At 43.2% G+C, this 23475-nt stretch overlaps 1 protein-coding gene across 10 annotated transcripts in view; it reads right to left on the bottom strand.

Moving 5' to 3' along the window:
• Window positions 1-1491: 1491 nt before the first annotated feature.
• Window positions 1492-23475, bottom strand: part of LOC124798322 (protein rolling stone-like) — a 167777-nt gene continuing 145793 nt past the window's right edge. For all 10 annotated transcript variants that reach the window (XM_047261664.1, XM_047261670.1, XM_047261673.1 and 7 more), the window contains one exon: window positions 1492-2214. In XM_047261664.1, coding sequence (XP_047117620.1) covers window positions 1844-2214 — 371 coding nt within the window. In that variant the 3' untranslated portion in view covers window positions 1492-1843. The remainder of the gene's footprint in view (window positions 2215-23475) is intronic.

Raw genomic sequence — 23475 nt, 5'->3', positions numbered from 1 at the left:
CAATTCATTGCTCCATTGTGATTTGTGGCACTATATTGACACACTTGGTCCTCATGTCCATTATTCAACATCATCTGCTCACAACTGACTCGTCAAATGCACATCTTAGTTAACAGTTGTTAGTTCAAGCTGCCACCATAGCTATTGTACTGACATCATTTGTACATCAGGAATAAAATGAGTCTCAGAACTTTTTGGATGGATGATGTAATCTGAACCACTTGTTTCAGATACAGGATACATGTCAAAAATTTGAAACAGAACTTCACAACAAGTGCAGAATAACTGATGCTAATACATTATCCTAATAATAACACATTTTTGGTACTGAAAAAAAACTAATACTAAATGTAACTTTGCTCAAATTATCAATTCATCCCCCATGAATTATTCTCCTACAAAACAGCAGGAGCCTTATTTTTAGAGGATCTGCCTTGATATTAACTATATTTTTGCCTATTAATTTATCATATATATTTTCATCCTCATCTGCTCCAGAGAGTGTGCCTATAATTTCAACTTGTGTGTGGAAAGCATGAAATTCTCTTGCTTCTCATGTTGTATGCATGACTAAAATGCATTGTAGTCTCACAGTTGAACTGTTGGAACATTATGTTCTGTTGATTTTAAGGGCCTGTGCCATTCCAAACAGTAGTAGCAACAAGAAAGCAAGCTAGCATAGGAATAATAATCAAGCAGAAAAAAAGAAGAGATATGAAGGAGAAAGAGAGAAACAGGAACAGATATGAAGGGGAAAAGAGAGAAACAGAAATGATACAGAACAAAATAAATGCAAGAAACATGTGGATTGATATTATGGGATAGTGAAGAGGAAAGAAAGACCATAAGACAAAAACTGTTAAAAGAACAGTGTTATGATGAAAAATATGAATGTCTGATAATAATGAAAAGTCAGAAGGAGAAGATGGAAGAAAGAAAGAAGGGAAGAGAATGTGGTGGAAGAAAAATCAGGAAAAGTAATGAACAAGAAATAACAGAACAGATGACAAAAAAATGGTTCAAATGCCTCTGAGCACTATGGGGCTTAGCATCTGAGATTATCAGTCCCCTAGAACTTAGACCTACTTAAACCTAACTAACCTAAGGACATCACACACAACCATGTCTGAGGCAGGATTTGAACCTGTGACCATAGCGGTTGCACGGTTCCAGACTGAAGCACCTAGAACTGCTCGCCCCAGCAGCCGGCAAAAGATGACAACTAAATGTGTGTTCCCTTCTCAGCTATTTCCTCATTTTTGTATGATTCATGTTTATTTCTTTCCCTTTCTATTTTTATCAACATTTCTGTGAATCAGTGACTAAACAGATAACTACAAGATAGTTGTGGAACCTGCTTTGTATGAATGTTAGAAAATCATAAGTTGATGGGAGTTAGAGTAGACCAGTAAAAAAATAGAAACTTTGTAGTTGCTTAAATTACAAATTATAAAAATATGATTTTATGTATTTACATATTTTATTGACAGTTTATTTTCCATTTTCACAAAAGAATCTTAAGGAATTGGTGACAGGGAGTAAACAAAATGTTTATCTATTGCACTTTGTTTCTATAAATAAAATATGACAGGAGAATGTACATAATGCAGAAGATGAGGAATTACTTTGGAATGATGCACTGGTGAGACTACACACATAATGAAACAAGCAAGCAACCTGTTGAGAGATAGCTCTAACCTGTGCTCTTCCTCCACATGCTTTTTTACACATACAGGTTCAAAGATAAGTTATCAAAAAGCTACTTATTCTAGAAACAAAATCAGTCTTTTTCACACATATTTAACATATAAAAGAAATAATTCTTAACTTCTGCGCTGTTCATCTAATAGGGCAAACACTTGTCACTATGTTTTGCTGTCCATCGAAACTTTACAAGATGTCTGCATGCTGCATTTATTCCTGCCAATGCTGAGTGCATTACAGCTATAAATATGAGGCCCAATAGACATGCCAGAAAGGCATACCCCGTCTTCTCCCAGTTTAGAATGTCATATATATAAGTGCGTCCAAATCTGTCTGTGCCACCAGCAAGGTAATAGATACCACTGAATATCACATAAACCAACGCAAAGAACAGTGGTAAATACATGTGGCTAATTCTTAAAGGGTGTGCAATGATAAGCAGGTCAATGGTCATCATTATGCCATTCATGGCATGTGTGAGGATGTTCACTGCATCTAATGGATGCTGCTCTGTAACAGAAAAAATTAAGGTACATATAAATGTAAGCATTCTAATTTCAGTGAGGTAAATTGAAAAAGTAAAACAAGACTGTTATCTTAAATAACAGCTAGCAAAAATTTTCCTGAAGGTGGATACAAGATAGCTAATTTAACTCTTTCAGTACCAGTGATTTTTGCCTGAAACCACCACTTTATTATTATTACTATTTTTAAGTAGCAGTGCCTTTTACATGAAATCATCAATGATATTGAAAAAAAAGAGACATCTAGTGGTACACTGAGGTACTTCTATGAGTATAGTGCATTGCAGCAGTCACTTACAACATTCAAAGCAACAGTTGTCAGATGGTTCAAATGGCTCTGAGCACTATGGGACTTAACTTCTAAGGTCATCATTCCCCTAGAACTTAGAACTACTTAAACCTAACTAACCTAAGGACATCACACACATCCATGCCCGAGGCAGGATTCGAACCTGCGACTGTAGCAGCCGCGCGGTTCCAGACTGTAGCGCCTTTAACCACTTGGCCACCACGGCTGGCAGTTGTCACAGAGATTGCGCTATGTGACTGTAGGAAATTGTGATACATGCCTTTTTTTTAAATAGTGCTCATATCAAGACAATCATTGTTAGTGAAAGTAAGTATAAATAATGTTGTAACATAAATTTGGCTGTCACATCTGCAGTGATGAGTAATCCCACTCAAAACATAGCAAGTGTCTCATTGATGCCTCCACAGACCATAATACCCTCCCAGCACTGTACAAAAACAGATCTCGCATGCCTTACCTCTCCAGTCACCCACCATCCCTCAAAGTTCCACTGTCCAGCAGTAAAGGAGCCTTCCCCTCATGACCCAGTACTACCTAGGATTGGAGGAACTGAATCACATTCTACACCAGGGTTTCTACTACCTCTCGTCATGCCCTGAAATGAAGAATGTCCTATCCACTATCCTTCCTATCCCTTCCACAATGCTATTCCACCGCTCACTGAACCTACACAACACCCTTTTCCATCCGTATACAACCTCTGCTCCCAACCCCGTGTCTAAGGGCTCATATCCCTGTAATAGACCTAAATGCATGACCTGTCCCCTACTTCCTCCCACCACCACCTACTCTAGTCCAGTCACAAACATCACCTATCACATCACTGGCAGGGCTATATGTGAAACTGGTCATATGATCTACAAGCTAAGCTGCAACCACTGTGCTGCATTCTACAAGCTGTCTGTCCGCATGAATGGCCACCAACAAACTGTGGCCAAGAAACAGCTAGACCACCTTGTTGTTGAGCATGCCACCCAACACAACATTCTTCATTTCAGTGACCACTTCACAGCCTGTGACATCTGGATCCTTTCCACCAACACCAGCTTTTCTGAATTGCGCAGGTGGGAACTCTCCCTCCAATATGTCATACGTTCCCATGACCCTCCTGGTCTCAATCTTTGCTAGTCATTGTCTTTTAACCACTATCCCCTTCCCTGTTCCAATTCCAGCAGTACACAGCCCTCTGTTCCACCAACACACCCACAGTCTTTTTACTTCTCTCCTTTTCCGCTGCCAGAGCCCCCACCACCCACCCTCTGTCTAACCTCCTGACTGTACCTAACTGCCCCACCCTTTACCCACCTCATCCCTGTATGCTCCCACAAGCAGCACTTTACCCCCCCCCCTCCCCCATCCCTACCCTGCTATCCCTCACCTTCCCCACTCCAGCCTCCTCCTTACCCCCACCACTCTGTATGCTTCTCCCATCATGTGCTGCAGCTCACAGTCTAGCCTTGCTAGACAGAGACTGTGGTTATGCGTGTGCGAGTTGTGTTTGCATGAGCATCTGTGTGTGTATGTTGACTAATTCTGATGAAGATCTGATTGGACAACAGCTTTGTTTGATAGTCTTTTTGTTGTGCCTTGGCATCTCCACTATATGGTGAGTGACAACTATCCTTTTCATAATACAGTGATTATTCCATCCTGGATTTTCCATTCTTTGAGTTACTACTACTGTTGTTATGAGTTGTTTTGAAATGAAACCACTGGAGTAGTATCTACTTTTGATACAGATTTATTAAAGTTTAGCCCCATTTTTTCTTGTTATGTAGGACTCTAGTCTGTTTTAGGCATTATGAGTTCGTGTAAATCTTGAGATGTGGGAATGTGTCTATAAAAAATGTGAAATTGTTTCTAAATATACTGCTGGAAAGAAAAAAATTGTACACCTGTAAGGATGACATCAATTTTGATCTGATGACGGCATATGCCACCTGGGAGATATTAGATGAACTGGTAATGGTTTCAATGTGTTTGCAAACAGAGCATAACAGCATAGCTACCAGAGCACCATCTTTGTCTACCCTTTAACAGGGAATTCTCACAGCCAGAAGACTCAGTGTAGTGCAAATATGTTAAGCAAGCAGATAACTATGCCATGGAGATGCACTTATGCTTCCTACAGCCAACTGAGTGAGTTTGAAAAGGGTCAAACTGACCTTCCAAGTAGTGGGACAATCCTTGTGTGATTGTCACATAAGTTAGATGTGCTGCATCAGTTGTGCAATATTGCTAACATCAGTGGTGACATGACCATTCTCACACCTGTGGACAATGTCCTGGACATCCACACAGCACAGATGCCTGCCAGGATTGTCGTATCGATGTGTTGTGAACTGGTTATTAGCAGTGGGACTATGGGCACGCACACATCTAGGCCATCTTCCACTCACATGACAGCACCAACTTGCCAACAGAGGACCACTTGGAAGATGGAATGGCATGCTGTGATCTTCAGCAATGAAAGATTCTGGCTGCACACAAATGTTGGCCATTTGCGTGTATACCATAGACACGATGAGTGGTGTCTCACAGAGAGCATTTGTCCATGACATCCTGGCACCACCCCAGGTCTTATGATCTGGGATGCAATAAGCTACAACTATTTTTCGCCTTTGGTGTTTCTGGGGGGAGGGAACTAACCAGCACTCGGTACATGCAGAATGTTGTTAGACCCGTTCTTTTGTCATTCTTGCAACAGGCAGGTGATGTGTTGTTCCAATGGGATAATGCTGACCCACACACTACCCATGAAAGTCAATACACTCTCCATAATGTGCAGCAACTTCCTTGGCCAGCATGATCTCCAAACTTTTCTCCAATTGAGCATGTGTGGGATATGATGGTGTGTGGGTAAACCACTACAAACAGCATAGGGAATGCATATTGTGGCCAAGATAGACACAAAGCCCATGCTTACCACAGTAGTACAAGTTTATATGCCAACTAGCTCTGCAGATGATGAAGAGATTGATGAAATCTATAATGAGATAAAAGAAATTATTAAGATACTGAAGGGAGACGAAAATTTAATAGTCATGGGTGACTGTAATTCGATAGTAGGAAAAGGAAGAGAAAGAAACATAGTTGGTGGATATGGAATGGGGGTAAGAAATGAAAGAGGAAGCCGCCTGATAGAATTTTGCACAGAGCACAACATAATCATAGCTAACACTTGGTTCAAGACTCATGAAAGAAGGCTGTATCCATGGAAGAGGCCTGGAGGTACTGGAAGGTTTCAGATAGATTACATAATGGTTAAGCAGAGATTTAGGAACCAGGTTTTAAACTGCAAGACATTTCCAGGGGCAGAAATGGACTCTGACCACAATGTACTGGTTATGAACTGTAGATTAAAACTGAAGAAACTGCAAAAAGGTGGGAATTTAAGGAGATGGAACCTGGATAAACTGACTAAACCAGAAGTTGTAGAGAGTTTCAGGAAGAGCATTAGGTAACAATTGACAAGAATGGGGGAAAGAAATACAGTAGAAGAACAATGGGTAGCTTTGAGAGATGAAATAGTGAAGGCAGCAGAGGATCAAGTAGGTAAAAAGATGAGGACTAGAAGAAATCCTTGGGTAACAGAATACATATTGAATTTAACTGATGAAAGCAGAAAATATAAAAATGCAGTAAATGAAGCAGGCTAAAAGGAATACAAATGTCTCAAAAATGAGACTGACAGGAAGTGCAAAATGGCTAAGCAGGGACAGCTAGAGGACAGATGTAAGGATGTAGAGGCATACGGCACTAAGAGTAAGACAGATATAGCCTACAAAAAAATTAAAGAGACCTTCGGAGAAAAGAGAATCACTTGTATGAATATCAAGAGCTCAGATGGAAACCCAGTTCTAAACAAAGAAGGGAAATCAGAAAGGTGGAAGGAGTATATAGAGAGAGTATACAAGGGCAATGTACTTGAGGACAATATTATGGAAATGGAAGAGGATGGAGATGAAGATGAAATGGGAGATATGATACTGTGCAAAGAGTTTGACATCGCACTGAAAGACCTAAGTTGAAATTAGTCCCTGGGAGTAGACAACATTCCATTAGAACTACTGATAGCCTTGGGAGAGTCAGCTGTGACAAAACTCTACAATCTGGTGAGCAAGATGTATGAGACAGGCGAAATACCCTCAGACTTCACAAAGAATATAATAATTCCAATCTCAAAGCAAGCAGGTGTTGACAGATGTGGATATTACCAAACTATCAGTTTAATAAGTTACAGCTGCAAAATACTAACACGAATTCTGTACAAACGAATGGAAAAACTGGTAGAAGCCGACCTCGGGGAAGATCAGTTTGGATTCCATAGAAATTTTGGAACACGTGAGGCAATACTGACCCTATGACTTATCTTAGAAGATAGATTAAGTTTCTAGCATTTGTAAATTTAGAGAAAGTTTTGTACAGTGTTGACTGGAATACTCTCTTACAAATTCTGAAAGTGGCAAGGGTAAAATACAAGGAGCGAAAGGCTATTGACAATTTGTACAGAAACCAAAGGGCAGTTATAAGAGTCGAGGGACAATAAAGGGAAGCAGTGGTTGGGAAGAGAGCTTATCCCAATGTTATTCAATCTGTATATTGAGCAAGCAGTAAAGGAAACAAAAGAAAAATTTGGAGTAGGAATTAAAATCCATAGAGAAGAAATAAAAACTTTGAGGCTTGCTGATGACATTGTAATTCTGTCAGAGACAGCAAAGGACTTGGAAGAGCAGTTGAACAGAATGGACAGTGTCTTGAAAGGAGGATATAAGATGATCATCAACAAATGCAAAATGAGGATAATGGCATGTAGTCGAATTAAGTCGGGTGATGCTGAGGGAATTAGATTAGGAAATGAGACACTTAAAGTTGTAAAGGAGTTTTGCTTTTTTGGGGGGGGGGGGGGGGGGGGGGCAAAATAACTGATGATGGTCGAAGTAGAGAAGATATAAAATGTAGACTGGCAATGGCAAGGAAATCGTTTCTGAAGAAGAGAAATTTGTTAACATCGAGTATAGATTTAAGTGTAAGGAAGTTGTTTCTAAAAGAATTTGTATGGAGTGTAGCCATGTTTGGAAGTGAAACACGGATGATAAATAGTTTGGACAAGAAGAGAATAGAAGCTTTCAAAATGTGGTACTACAGAAGAATGTTGAAGATTAGATGGATAGATCACATAACTAATGAGGAGATACTGAATAGGATTGGGGAGACGAGGAGTTTGTGGCACAAGTTGACTAGAAGAAGGGATCGGTTGGTAGGACATGTTCTGAGGCATCAAGGGATCAACAATTTAGTATTGGAGGGCAGCATGGAGGGTAAAAATCGTAGAAAGAGGCCATGAGATGAATACACTAAGCAGATTCAGAAGGATGTAGATTGCAGTAGGTACTGGGAGATGAAGGAGCTTGCATAGGATAGAGTAGCATGGAGAGCTGCATCAAATCTGTCTCTGGACAGATGACCACAACAAGGGATATGACGAAAAGAAGTGACTCATGAGCTTCATCAAGCGACAACTCCTACAGAACTATGTGAACAGGTTGAGCAAGTGTGGTATAGCATATAAACCAGGGTAGTATTCGCCATCCGTATGACTGAGTGGATGACAGAATCATGGGCTGCATTGTCACCCATGGAGGCTACAGTGGTGTGGCCTAATAAGGGTGTTCCAGCATTGGTCAATACCTGATACTTCAGAACTGCTTGCCCTACTGATCCGTGATGACTGGGTGTTGTGTGATGTCCTTAGGTTAGTTAGGTTTAAGTAGTTCTAAGTTCTAGGGGACTGATGACCATAGATGTTAAGTCCCATAGTGCTCAGAGCCCTACTGATCAGTAAATGTATTCATTTCATGTACTCCATGAGCACTGTTGCAATAATAAATGCTGAGTGAATTGGAAACCTCTAAAAGGGTGTTTTTTTTCTATTTTTTCCCTTTTTTTTTGTTTTGTTTTGGCAGTGTATACCTCATGCAATCATGTGTTGTTGAAAACTGTGTGTCCCAGTGTTCCAAAGTGAAACCACACCTTTAAAACAATTGATTGTTTAATTTTTGCCAATGTTGTCTTGTATTCATTGCTTACTCTATCATAGAAAGGGAAATTTTGTAAAAAATATTAAAATGATATTCCAAAGGGAAACTACCTCCTTAAAATAATTGATTGTTTACTTTTTGTGAATTTCTTCTTGTATTTGCTGCTTACAATATGGAAACACTATTTTATGAAAAAATTTAAAGGTAAGTTTTTCATATTGTAGGGTCACAAAGGATTAAACCAGAAAAGAAACAGAAATTGTTGTGACTCGCCGATCATTCAAATTGTCGCCGCGCAATTACGCGCGTCCTCTACATGCGGCGCTGTCTGCCAGCCATGCAGCAGCCGCGCCACCTAAGCGGCCAGCCAGCCAGCGGCCGCTAGACTTGGACTCAGTGCTCATTTGAATGTTACCTTGTTCACATGTCTCGCTTTGTCAACTTGCTCAGTGACTTATATGTGTTGTGTCGCTCTGAAATATATGTGTTAAACTTGACGTTATAACAATTGGCGACGAGGTAGTGGATTTTTCCTTTTCATTGTTGACCCACAGGTTTCCATGGCTACTGTCGAGCAACTATTGCAAGGTCTCATTGAACAGCAAATGCTTCTAACATCAGCCATTCGCGATTTCGTCGTGGCATCAAATGCGGGCGTTTCTCGTCGTTGTCTATATCTCCTTTTCCTCCTTACGACGAGATGGCAGAAGACTGGTCTGATTATGAAAAACGTCTTCAACAGCACTTCTTGGCATTTCATGTCGCGGACGAACAAACATGTAAGTCTCTGTTCCTTTCATGGACTTCCCCTCAAATGTATCGGTTGTTGTCGCAATTGGCTCCTTTGAAAGATCCTGCGTATTTGTCCTTTGCTGAAATGTGCTCACTTCTGTCCGTATATTTTCAAAAGCAAACGCATGTGGTAGCCTCTCGTGTTGCCTTTTATCGTTGTCAAAAACAACCGCATCAATCCTATCGCGCTTGGGCTGCTGAACTTCACGGCCTCAGTCGAAAGTGTCAATTTGTTACTGACGTTCACAAAGAATCCTATGCCGATTCCATGGTACAGGATGCTATTATCCGGTCGGCGCCCAACAAAGAAGTTCGGCAACGTGTCCTTCAGTTGGCAAATCCGACTCTAGATGAAGTCCTATCCATCACGCAGTCTTTTGAAATTTCTCGCGCTGCTGGGGCGCAAATAGAGGCATGGGGTGACGTCAGGGAAATACAACCACTGTGCGCTGTTGACGACGCGTGCGATGCGTCCCTCCTGGCCGACGTGGCTGCAGTATGCTCCCATGCGCATCCTCGGCCTACCCGTTAACAACCCTCTAAGAAACTGCAGCAAAACCCACGGCAACTTCCTTCATGTCCGCGGTGTTTTACGAAACATTCACGGGAGGACTGTCCCCAATGTTGGGCCGTGTGTCACAATTGCAAAAAGAAGGGTCATGTGTCTGCCGTTTGCAAATCTGACCGCATACATGATGTTCATGACCATGACGCTGATTCTGCTTCTGTGTTGTCTGTCAATTGCACTTCTTCCCTTTCAGGGAAGTTATTCCTCACTGTCCAAATCCTTGGTCGGGATGTTCACATGCAGGTGGATACCGGTTCTGCTGCCACTATAATTAATTCTCAGACGTATCTTCAGTTGGGTTCTCCACTCCTATCACCTGTCACTCGGCAATTACGGACATACAATAAACAGAAGATTTCTCTCTTGGGACAATTTAATGCTGAGGTATCTTACAAATCCATCATTCGCACTGTTCCCATATTTGTGGTCGACCAGAGCAATGCAGGAAATCTTTTTGGTTTCGATGCCTTTCACGTTTTTGGGTTCTCCATAGATGACTGTCAATATCATCTCTGATGCTATTCCTTATGCTGAATTGGATTCCTTGTCGACGACCTTTTCGTCCCTTTTTTCTCTTGGGTTAGGCCATGCAAACGACTTTGAAGCTCATATCACGCTCAAACCCACTTCTCAGCCAAAGTTTTTTTGGGCTCGGCCCATTTCTGTGGCCCTTCGTGATCGGGTAAAACGGGAGGTGGATCGTCTCTCTACTTCAGGAGTCTTGCTTCCTGTCACTTCCAGTGAGTGGTCCTCTCCTGTCGTTGTCGTTGCTAAGCCCAATGGTGATATTCATCTCTGTAGCGATTTTAAAGCCACTGTAAATACACAATGCCTCATCGACACTTACCCTATGCCCCGACCTGAAGAATTGTTCACTAAACTTGCTGGAGGCCAGTATTTTTCTAAAATTGACCTGTCTGAAGCTTATCAACTTCCTCTCGACGCTGCTTCCCGGCAGTTTCTGGTCCTTAACACGCCTTTCAGCCTCTATCAATACCAACGATTGCCATTTGGGGTTGCCAGCGCCCCTGCTCTCTTTCAGCGATTCTTGGAACAGTTATTGCTCCCTGTTCCTGGGTGTATAAATTACATGGAAGACATTGTTGTCACTGGTTCCACCACTGAAGAACATCTCCAGAACCTCCGCACCCTTTTTCATGTCTTACAGACTGCCGGTCTTAAGTGTACTCTTCAGAAATCACAATTTTTTTCAGGCATCTAGCACGTACTTGGGGTTTCAACTCTCTCGGGATGGTATTCGTCCACTTCAGCAAACTGTCACTGCGATCAATGCCCTTCCTCGCCCTACATCTGTTAAGGAACTGCAGGGCCTTCTTGGGGAAAATAGTATGCTGTCACAAGTTTTTACCGTCTGCTGGGTCGGTGGCTCAGCTATTGCATCGCCTGTTGCACAAAAATGTGCCTTTTCACTGGTCCGCGTCATGCAATGCGGCTTTCCAGAAATTGAAGACTATGCTGAAACAGGCCCCGTGCCTGGCTACTTATCACTCTGGCCAACACCTCGTTCTTGCCATGGACGCCTCTCAATATGGGGTCGGTGCAGTCCTTGCGCACAGTTTTTCTGATGGCTCTGAACAACCCATTGCTTATGCCTCCAAAACACTCACGGATGCCCAACAGAAGTATTCTCAAATTGAAAAAGAAGCTTAGGCCATTATTTATGCTCTTCAAAAGTTTGGTGTTTTTCTCTATGGATCCAAATTTCATCTTGTTACGGGTCACAAACCACTTGTTTCCTTGTTTCATCCATCATTGTCACTTCCTGACAAGGCTGCACACCGCCTCCAGCGTTGGGCTCTTTACTTGTCTCGTTTCAATTATGAGATTCATTTCCGGCCGATGGCTCAACATTCAAATGCTGATGCACTGTCTCGCCTTCCCATGGGTCCTGATCTGGCATTCGATAAGGACGAACTTTTATGTTTCCATCTGGGTGTTGCCGAGCAGCGGGTTGTGGACGGGTTCCCCATCACCGGGGACTGGCTGGCAGCTGCTACGGGTTCTGACCCTACCCTCTCCCAGGTTTTACACTGTATTCAGAAGGGTTGGCCAGATCATCCATCCACTAAGACTTCTGACCCGTTGCGGAACTACTACGCTTTGCGCTACTGCCTCATGGCTAGGGATGGTGTTATCCTCCTTTCCACCGACAATGCTTCACCGCGTGATGTGGTACCTGCGTTTTTGCGTGCTTCGGTCTTGCGCCTCCTTCACCAAGGGCACTGCGGTGCATCTCGCATAAAATATCTGGCGCGCCGTCATGTGTACTGGCCCGGCATCGACTCTGAAATAGCACACATGGTCACTGCCTGCGGCGCTTGTGCGTCACAGGCCCCCTCCCCGAAGTCATCTTTGTCACCATGGCCTCCGCCTGAGACGCCCTGGGAGCGCATTCATGCTGACTTCGCGGGACCTTTTTTAGGTACATATTGGCTCCTCGTAATTGACGCCTACTCTAACTTTCCTTTTATTGTCTGTTGCACATCGCCTACCACCGCAGCAACCACAAGTGCTGTCACACTGCATTGTTTCTTTGGAAGGCATTCACTCTACTCTTGTTACTGATAATGGCCCACAATTTGCCTCTCCCAAATTTGCGGATTTTTGTGCTCGTCACAGCGTTATGCATGCCATGGCCCCTCCGTTCCATCCACAATCAAATGGTGAGGCTGAACGACTGGTCCGTACATTTAAGGCTCAGATGCGGAAACTCCTGACTTCTTCTGCTGCTGATGATGCGCTTCACCCGTTTCTGGCTTCTTACCATTTCATCCCCATGGGCGACCACAGCCCGGCTGAACTCTTACATGGCCGACAGCCACGCATGCTACTTCATCTTCTGCGGCCTTCCACCTCACGGCCGTGGGTGCCTTCGCTTGGCCGGTTCACTGTCAACGACCTTGTCTCGGTACAGGGATATGGCAGGCAGCCAAAATGGAGTCCAGGCCACATCTTAAGACACCGTGGCCAACGCCTGTATGAAATCCAGACGGGCACAGGTGTTGCAGTGCGTCATTCAGACCAGCTTCAGCCTCGTGTGCCGGCAACGCCTGTTCCGAATGCCGCTACACCACCTTCAGCTCTACCTGACACTCGGGATCTTGGCACCTCTCATTACTCACAACACAGCCCTCTCACCATTATCCCAGTGCCAGTACAAGAACGGATGCCACCAGGAGTCATGCCCATGCAGGAACTGGATGACCATCATCTGTTGGAGCCAATCTACTCGCGTCCTCCTCCTACGGATGCCGACACATCGCCCGTGTCTCCTGTTATATCAACTGGACTTTCCACAATGGGCAGATTGGTGCGTGGGGGCCTAGCAGATTCGACCCCTACATCTCCTGTTATCTCGACCCATTATCATCGGGGACACTTCCGTCCGTACAGGAAGCCTCCTCCTCGAGAGTTTACAGCCAGTCAAACAACGCCTATGGACGTTACCAATCAACAGGCCACCTCCATCAAGACCAGTGAAAAAATTTCAAAGGGGGGAAAAGTGTTGTGACTCGCCGATCATTCAAAGTGCCACCGCGCAATTATGCGCGTCCTCTACATGTGGCGCTGTCTGCCAGCCATGCAGCAGCCGCGCCACCTAAGCGGCCAGCCAGCCAGTGGCCGCAAGACTTGGACTCAGTGTTCATTCGAATGTTACCTTGTTCACATGTCTTGCTTTGTCAACTTGCTCAGTGACTTATATGTGTTGTGTCATTCTGAAATATATGTGTTCAACTTGACGTTATAACAGAAATATTAATCACTCAAAAGAGTGTATGCAAAATTTAAATAAAAAAATCCAAAGTGATGTGCTCATAATATGTCATAAAAAACATAAAAAGCTGGTTCCAGAGACACCTTAGTGCACTGTTTAAGATTAAAAATCTTAGTCTTTTGGAGCACAAGCAATGTTGGCATAAAGTGTGACTAAGCCAAACAGTAGTGCACCACAAACTGCACTGACTAGTGCATTTAATTTTGGTGTCTATATGATCTATAGGAAGTGACTATCACTTTTCCTGCAAAGATGCCATGTTTGGCAAGGTATCCAAAGCAAAGACTGTGAAAAGAAATATATCTCACAAAACTATCCGTAATTGGATCTATGCGATACATGGACTGTTTGCACAAAGCAAGTTGACACTCAGTGTGCTGGCTCATTGATGTGACCATTACCCATCAACAGTTGTTCACATCAGCCTCCATGCTGAGTATCAGCTTTGGTTGCATGAAAAGTAAGGAGACTTGAGTTCACCATTCCAAGTGCTGAACTGCTCGCTGTTGAAGATATTTGTGTGCTTGATGGGTCCTCTATGGTAGTGTGTTTATTTATTTTTGCAGCCCATTGATGGCTGTAGTACAATGTACAAGATATCAATGGATTTGTCTTAAATCTAGTGTTTCAAAGAAAATTAATCAAATACTCAAGATCAGGTGTGGCTCACAGTTAAAAGCTCTGAGACATAGCCGCCCCTAAAGATATATTAAAATATGTCATAATAATGGATTACAGAATTTAAATTATCAGCAGACATTTCAAATGTTTCCTTCACAGGTTTAAATACTGACAGTCAAATCTTTGGATCTGTTGATGTCAAGTTATTGTTTTCAAACCGGTAGTAGTTTGTCTTAAGGCTGCATCGTGACATGCTGCTTAGCTCCATGCAGCAGAGGTTTGGAGGTGTGGTTTCTGTGGATAACAACTCTCACACGACACCCAATGGCTCTGTTCATTCAGCTGAAGGGTGTCCTACCAAATTCCATGTGATTTTCACATTCTGCCACTTTAGGAAATGGGAATCAACAGTGCCTGAACCTCGGTTATTGAATCGCTGTTTCTGTGTATCTGTATTATGCTTTGATGCACTGTTAATCAATAATTCCATCCATTGCAGGAGAGGCATAACAAAATTGTAAATGTCTTGCTAGAATGCATGTGAATATGATAACATAACTGGCACCATGTACTGAGAGTTTCAAGAATGATTAGATGAAACAAGCATGCAAAGCATGTTCCTTGCTTGCTGACAAATTCTGCAGGATAAACTAGCAAATTTGTTTTTGTGGGTTTTGTGCCTGAGTTCTTGCAAACAGTTGTTGTATACTGTGAATACTGAATGGTATAATTGCATTTTATTTGGCAGAAATTGAGAAAATAAGCTTAGGCTGTAAGTGGCGTGCTCAGACATGATCAAATCAAACAAAAACAAAAACAATGCAGATCCAGAAAAGAGTATACACATAAATTCAACAGAGTAATGTATGGTAGCATGTTTAGCCACCAATGATACTTTAGCACAATGAAGAAAACTGAAAAGGATGCATTTTGAGTGCTCCTTAATATGGTGTACAACTTAAACTACATATTTTCATACTACTCAAGTATAAATATGAAAACCAACAAGTAAGGTGTGCTGGCTAATCAGCTATGTAAATCAGCATCATTAGCTTCTGTCAACTAATCACAGCACAGGAACTGTGATGTTGTGGAATATTACTGTTTCATAGTATGAATACATAAATGCCATCGATTGAACAGACATGAAAAACATTAATCATCTCAAGTTCAGAACTGAAAACACAAAAAACATTAAGCATTCAGTTCTTAACATAAATTGCATTAAAGATCTCTCAAAAACATGTCATTTTTAGTACCTTTTACTGTCATAAAGTGTCAATAAATGTGACACTGGTGGCTAATTACGGTTTCTATAGATCTTATTTTGGAGGTAGCTTTTGGTATTATTTAGCGGGCAATGATGTTACTTCATCTATTATATTATTCAAAATATTTTGTTGTTTCATCTGTTTCATATAAAGCATTTTCTTGGATATTTCAAAAACAGCAGGACCAAGTAAAAATGTTTCCCAGAACAAAAATATACTACATTAAATGTCCTACAAAAAAGCCTACTTCATTTTTTTCTAGGACTAACAGTTTGCAGATTTTTAAAACAAATACTACTTGTAAGCATCACATCTAAGTTTAGTAGAGCCATATTAAGGGATAAAGTGTTTTCTGGGGATGTAAGAGGCTGGATAGGCAGGGGTGGAGGCTAGAAGCAAGAGGAAAGGTAGGTCGCTGGATTGAGGTCATACACTTCCTTCTTTAATAGGTCTGCAAAATAATTCCTCACTATCTTACAAAAACCAACTTACAGTATTTCACAAAGTTATACTTACACTTCTGCAGTTCACCTTATGAATCACTAGTGATGCAGCACGAAGACAATCATGGGGGGGAGGGGGGGGGGGGTGTTTACTTTCCACAAAGTGTGTGAACACTGCACTGAATTCAGATACAAATTACTGATAACATTAACACAAGAAAAGCATATCAGCAGATACTATGTAAATATCTGCACAGTATTCTACAATGATACAGGGGAAATTGTCCACCCCCATTTGTTGAATGGTCACTGTGACGGGTTGTCAGTCCTCTGGGCCCGGGTTCGATTCCCGACTGGGTTGGGTAATTTTCTCCACCCAGGGACTGGGTGTTGTGCTATCATCGTCATTATCATCCTATCATCCTCACTGACTGCAGGTCGCCAAAGTGGCACCAAATTGAAAGACTGGCACTCGGTGAACGGTCTACCCAATGGTGGGGGCCATAGCCATATGATTAAATAAATAAAACAGGGGAAATTGATTCTTAGTCATGCTGTAAGGAAGTTCTACATCTATGAGGGTTTCCCAGATAGTGATGCACCACTTTTTTTTCTCAGCCTAAAACAATGCTATGAATGCAAAACGTTTCATATGTATTATTTGAAGTCTCCTGAATGAGCGTGCCAAGTTTCCATCACTTCCGACAGATAGCATAGCAACAGGTCGGTTTCAGAATGGTGTCTTTAGGTGATGTATGTTACAGGCAACATGCCGTCATTGAATTTCTAACTGCAGAGAAAGAAACTGTGGGGAATGTTTACAAACACTTGTGCAAAGTCTATGGAGCATCTGCTGCCAACAGAAGTACAGTCAGTCGCTGGGCACACAGGGTGAGGTCATCAGAAGGCAGTTCAGAGGAGCTCTACAATTTGCAACGGTCAGGAAGACCATCCATGGCAGCAGCTGATGTTCTAATTCATGAGGACAGATGCATAATGACTAGGTGTTGGCGCTGCATCTGTCAATCAGCAAACAAAGTGTGGAAGCAATTATCTGCACCCTTGAATATTCAAAAGGGTGTGCAAGATGGGTCCAATGGTACCTAATGGTGGATCACAAATTGCACAGAAAAAACATTTGTATTGATTCGTTGCAACATTTTGAAGCAGAGGGCAAGGCCTTCCTGTCTCAGATTGTGACAGGTGATGAAACCTGGGTTCATCATTTTGAGCCCAAAACAAAATGAAAGTCTATGGAATGGTGCCACTCCCACGCCTCACAGAAGAAAAAATTCAAAGCAACTGCTTCAACTGGTAAGGTCAAGATCACCATGTTCTGGGACTGTGAAGGTTTGATTCTTATTGATGTGATGCCATGAGGCAGTAACATAGATGTGCTGCCAGTGCCTTCGGTGCCACAGCAACCCAGGAGATGTTTTGCTGCAACATGATAATGTTCAGCCCCACACAAGTCTGAGGACTACTGAACACATCAAAAAATAGGGTTGGACAGTTTTATCCCATCCACCCTAAAGCCCTGACTTAGCCCCCTTGGACTACCACTTTTTGGGCTGTTAAAGGCTGCCATTCATGGAAGACATTTTGTCGGTGATGAGGAGGTGATTCACACAGTGAAGCACTGACTCTGCCACCAGGACAAGGATTGGTACTGACAGGGCATACATGCTCTTGTTTTGAACTGGAGGAAGGCCATAGAATGGAATGGAGATTATGTGGAAAAATAGGATGAGTAGATAAAACACCATTCTTTCGTGTGTGTAATTCCCATTATGTTCAATAAAGAATGGTTGAAGAAACAAAATGTGGTGCATTACTTTCTGGGCAACCCATGTACTTCTAGATCTACATCTATACTCTGCAACCCACTGTGAGGTGTATGGCAGAGAGTATGTCCCACTGTACCATTTATTAGGATGTCTTCCCATTCCATTCACACATGATGTGCAGGAAGAATTATTGTTTGAATGCCTCTGTGCATGTTGTAATTATTCTAATCTTGTTCTCACAGTCCCTATGTGAGCAACACATAGGAGGTTGTAGTTTATTTCTAGAGTCGCAATTTAAAGTCAGTTCTTTAAACTTTTTTGATGGACTTTCTCATGATAGTTTGTCTATTTGCAAGAGTCTTCCAGTTTAGTTTCTTCAGTATTTCTGTAGCATTCTGCCATGGATCAAACAAACCTGTTCAATGCCCCCTGTCAGTTATATTTGGTACAGGTCCCACAATTTAGCAATATTCTAGAACCAGTCATATGAGTGATTTGTAAGTAATTCCCTGACTGCACTCTCCCAGTATTCTACCAATAACTGAGGTCTACTGCATGCTTTATGCACAACTGGGCATATGGGATCATTCCCTTTCATATCCCTATTGAATGTTACACCCAGGTATTTGTATGATATTTACAGCGAGTTGCCAGTCTTTGTACCACTTTGAAATCTTATCGATATCTGACTGTGTATTTATGCAGCTTCTTTCAGACAGTACTTCATCGTAGATAGCTGTGTCATCTGCAAAAAGTATGAGGTTACTATTAATATTATCTGCAAGGTCACTGATATACAACATGAACAGCAAGGGTCCAAACACACTTCCCTGGAGCACACCTGAAATTACTTCTACATCTGATGATGACTCTCCATCCAAGATAGCATGCTGCATCCTCTCTACTAAAAAGTCCTTGACCTAGTCACAAATTTCATTCAATTGTACTTTTGACGTGAGCCAAATGTTTTTCAGAAATCAGGAAATACTGCATCCCCCTGACCGCCTTGATCTAAAGCCTTCAGTACATCACAAAAAAAAAAAGAATGAGTTGGGTTTCACATGATCAATGTTTTCGGAATCCATGCTGGTTGGCATTGAGGAGGTCACTCTGTTCAAGATACCTCATTATGTTTGAGCTCAGAATATATTTTAAGATTCTACAACAAACTGAGACATTGCCTTATACTAGCTAAAAATTTTTATGTATTATTCACAATATAAATTGTTGATAGAAAAAGTCTTCAAGCACCTAACTGGGACTGAAACCATCATCAACATTCCAAAGGTGCCAAAAATGTATATGGTGCACCATTTGATACTCTTTAAAACCTTTGTCTTGCTTCATTTCTCATCAACTACAGACCAGTTTCACTGATATCAGATTTCTCAAAAATCCTAGAAATGCTTATGTATAGCAGATTAGTTAACTATTTGGACAAACATAACATTCTCATACCGTCACAACATGGTTTCAGAAAGGATAAATCTACAGAATCAGCAATTGCCAGTCTAACAGAACACATTTTACAGTCCTTAGATGAGAAAAAGGTTGTCTCTGCAATGTTTCTGGATCTTTCAAAGGTATTTGACACCATTGACCATGAAACGCTGATACAAAAATTAAGCAACTGTGTGTGTGTGTGTGTGTGTGTGTGTGTGTGTGTGTGTGTGTGTGATGGGCAGGCTTGTCACACAGTGAGCAAATTAAAATCCTCTCTCTAAAACACATTTGACAAGGCACAGAACTTTAAAACTTTAACCACATTCGTCCGAGTGTTGCCTAAAAGAGATGGCAGGTCCACTGGTCAGAAAATAAAACCCAATCCAATAAAATGTGGCGCACAGTGACCTGGACACCACAAGCACCACACATTCGAGGGTCCTCTCGCCGGAGCAGGAAGCCATGCGTCATAGAGCTGTGGCCTATTCGAAGTTGAGTGAGGAGAACCTCATCCCATCGATGGGGCTGAGAGGAAGTACACCACACACGCGTTGTGGGCTTGACTATACAGAGCTTATTGTCAGTCACTTCCAGCCACTCATCCTCCCACCGATGCATCACTCGTGAGTTCAACAGCGAGGTGAGTGCGTGCAGGGGGATAGCACACTGAGGTACTTGTGTATCGAGACACGCCTCCTTGGCTGCGAGATCTGCCCTTTCATTCCCAGCAATGCCGACATGCCCTGGAACCCAGCAGAAAGCTACAACCTTCCCCAATCGCTGTAGTCGGAGAAGGGCATCCTGGATGGTCTGGACTATTTTGTCTGCCGGATACAAACGTTGCAATGAGTGAAGACCACTGAGTGAATCGGAACAGACAAGAAATTTAGGAGAGGAAGAATGTCTCATCTGCTCCAGTGCCCGCAAGATCGCAGACAATTCTGCATCAAAGACAGTAAAAGTCTGAGGCAGTTGGACCTTGAGAACACGATCTGGAAAAACAAATGAGCAACCAATGGAATCCCCTTGTTTCAACCCATCTGTAAAAACAGCTACATAGTCGTGGTGCTCAGATAAAATGGCAGAAAATGCTGCATTAAAAACGGTGGCAGGAGTGCAATCTCTCTTGTACTGCAATAAATCTAAAATCACTCCGGGCCTCTTCAGTAACCAGGGTGGCAGGCGGTTAAAACTCTGGATTTGGGGTTGTGCAGACTCCACACCGAGGGACTCTAGCACATGTTGCACACGGATCCCAAAAGGCAACGTAGCCCGGGAATGGCGGGAAGAAAGGCGGTCAAGTGGTGGATGGGCAACAAGATGGTGAGCAGGCGATCTGGGAGCTGCAAGAAACTTACAAGCCTGGCGCACCAGCAGGAGCTGCCGCCGGATGGTAAGTGGCAGTTCCCCAGCCTCAGCACAGAGGCTGGGTACGGGACTGGTCCGATAAGCATCCATGTCCAGTCGAATCCCAGCATGGTGAACAGCGTCAAGGATCTGCAAATAAGACGGCCTTGCTGACCCATATACTGTGCACCCATAGTCCAGCCGTGAACACACAAAAGCTCAATAAAACTGAAGGAGAGGTGCCCTGTCCGCTCCCCAAGACCTGTGGCTGAGGCACTTGAGGATGTTCAGCGCCTTCAGGGTTCTGGCTTTCAAGTCACGTAGGTGTGGCAGCCATGACAACCTGGAGTCAAAAATTAGGCCCAGAAACCGCACTGTGTCTCTAAAATGTAGGACAGTATCCCCCATATGCAAGGCAGGCAAAGTAAAAAGACGACAAGAACGATTAAAATGAACACAAACACACTTATCGGCAGAAAACCTAAAACCGTCTTTGGAGCCCACTCCTCTAACCGCCACACTGTTAGCTGCAACTGATGACTCATGGTTGCAACACTGGAGGAGGAATAGAAAACAGCAAAGTTGTTGACAAATAAGGAGCACTGTATTGGACTCCTCACTATAGACGTTATACTGTTGATGGCTATGGTGAAGAGGGTAACACTGAAAACACTGCCCTGGGGGACACCATTCTCCTGCTCAAAGCGATCAGACAGTGTGTTATCAATGCGGGTCTGAAAAAACCGCTGAGACAGGAAAGACCGAATGAAAATGGGGAGGCGGCCACAAAAGCCCCATTGATGCAGTTGTGCAAGAATACAGTGTCTCCAGGTAGTATCATATGCCTTACTGATATGAAAGAAGATACCGATACAGTGCTGCTGATGGAGGAACGCCTGCTGAATAGCCGCCTCTAGGAGGGTCAGGTTGTCGACCGTGGACCGAAATTTTTGGAATCCACACTGAAAGCGGCTAAGGAGCCAGACCAGACGACGGTTAACCATCTGTTCCAGGGTCTTTCCGACACAGCTTGTCAAGGTGATACTACAATAACTACTGGGACATGTGCAGTCCTTTCCTGGTTTGAGGAGAGGGATGAGGATTGCCTCCCTCCACAAGGTGGGGAACACTCCTGTCTGCCATATGAGATTAAAATATTCGAGGAGGATTTCCTTTGACGCCGCTGGCAGATGTCGCAGCATGGAGTACCGGATGTGGTCATAACCTGGTGCAGTGTCAGAAGTCTCAGTAAGTGCCAATTCAAGTTCCCACATGGAGAAAGTGGAGTTGTAGGCCTCAGAACTGTTCGACCGAAAGTCCAAGTTCGCTCTTTCGACAGTCGCACAGTAGTGACGAAACGCTGGATCCTGGGTTGCAGTGGCAGTACTTTGTGCAAAATGCTCTTCCAGCATCTGAGCAATGGCTCTGGGTGTTGTTTGGAAGCATCCCTGGTTCAGGACTGCAGCTATTGGTAAACGGCTGCGTTTACCGGAAATCCTCTGAATGGCTTCCCATACTTTTGTGGAACAAATGGAACAGTTGATGGAGTCCAGGAACTCCTGCCATGACCTTTTCTTGCTCTCTTTAATGACACAGCATGCCCTGGATCTCGCGATTCGAAAGGCGGTAAGATTGACCACTGTTGGGCGGCATTTAAATCGTCAAAGAGCCGCACGCCTGTCCCGGATGGTTGAACGGCACTCTTCTGTCCACCAAGGCACGAGGCACTGCTTAAGAGGGCCAGAAGACTGTGGTATGGACAGGTCAGCAGCATGATGGATCACAAGTGTGATGTGATCCACCCATTCCTGTACGCTGTTGTGGCATTCAAAGACAGCCAACCGAGTGAACAGTGGCCAGTTAGCTCTGCCAATCATCCACGATGGCGGCCTCTGCTCCAGCAATACACCATCCAGGAGATGAATGCGGATGGGGAAGTGATCGCTGGAATGAAGGTCGTCAGTGACCTCCCAGTGAACAGAGTCGGTGAGGGTTGGAGAGCAGAAAGATAGGCCAATAGGTGAGAATGACCCAGTAGCAGTTGAGAAATGAGTCGGAGTACCTGTGTTTAGGATGCACAACACTTGAGATGTTAGGAGGCTCTCCAAAACTCGACCTTGAGCGCAAAGAGAAGTGGAGCCCCACAGGACATGATGGGCATTGAAGTCTCCCGGGAGGAGAAATGGGCAGGGGAGTTGTTCAATAAGATCTGTGAGAGCCTCTAAGTTCACTGCATCCAGAGGGGGTAAATAAAGGGAGCAAACGGTAAGCTTCCGATGTGGATGAATTTCAACTGCAACTGCTTGCAGCTCAGTATTCAGGGGGAGAGCAGAGAAGTGGTGGTCATTATTGACAAACACGGCGACTCCGCCTTTGGCCCTTAGTACAGGAGCATCAGATGGTTTGAAATGCGTTTCCTGTAAACACAAGCACAGGGGACGTTGCCGTGCTAGGAGGTTCACTTCCTCCACATGTGCTCGGAATCCATTCATGTTCCACTGTATAATGGGAGCCATCTATCAGGGTGGGAGTACCTTCATTTGCACTTTCTGTTGGGGAGGAGAGCCCTCAACAGGTGTAGGCTCAGTTTTGGGGTGAGATGATTGTCCCAGTCTGACATCAACCTCCATTGCCTCGGAAGAGGAGTCGAGAGAGACGTCAGAGAGAATGACATCAACATCAGCACCTTCACCTTTGTATCCTGTTACACCTGCAGAGTACAATTTATCCCTTAATACTGTTCTATTGCACATAGATGTGATACAAAAACATAATATTTGTTCTTAACCCATTTCATTTAACAATAAACATCAATTTTATACCATTAA

The sequence above is a fragment of the Schistocerca piceifrons genome, chromosome 5 (assembly GCF_021461385.2).
Source record: "Schistocerca piceifrons isolate TAMUIC-IGC-003096 chromosome 5, iqSchPice1.1, whole genome shotgun sequence".
Lineage (NCBI taxonomy): Eukaryota > Metazoa > Arthropoda > Insecta > Orthoptera > Acrididae > Schistocerca > Schistocerca piceifrons.
Note: the sequence above shows the minus strand (reverse complement) of the source record. Positions and strands in the feature narration are given on the sequence as shown.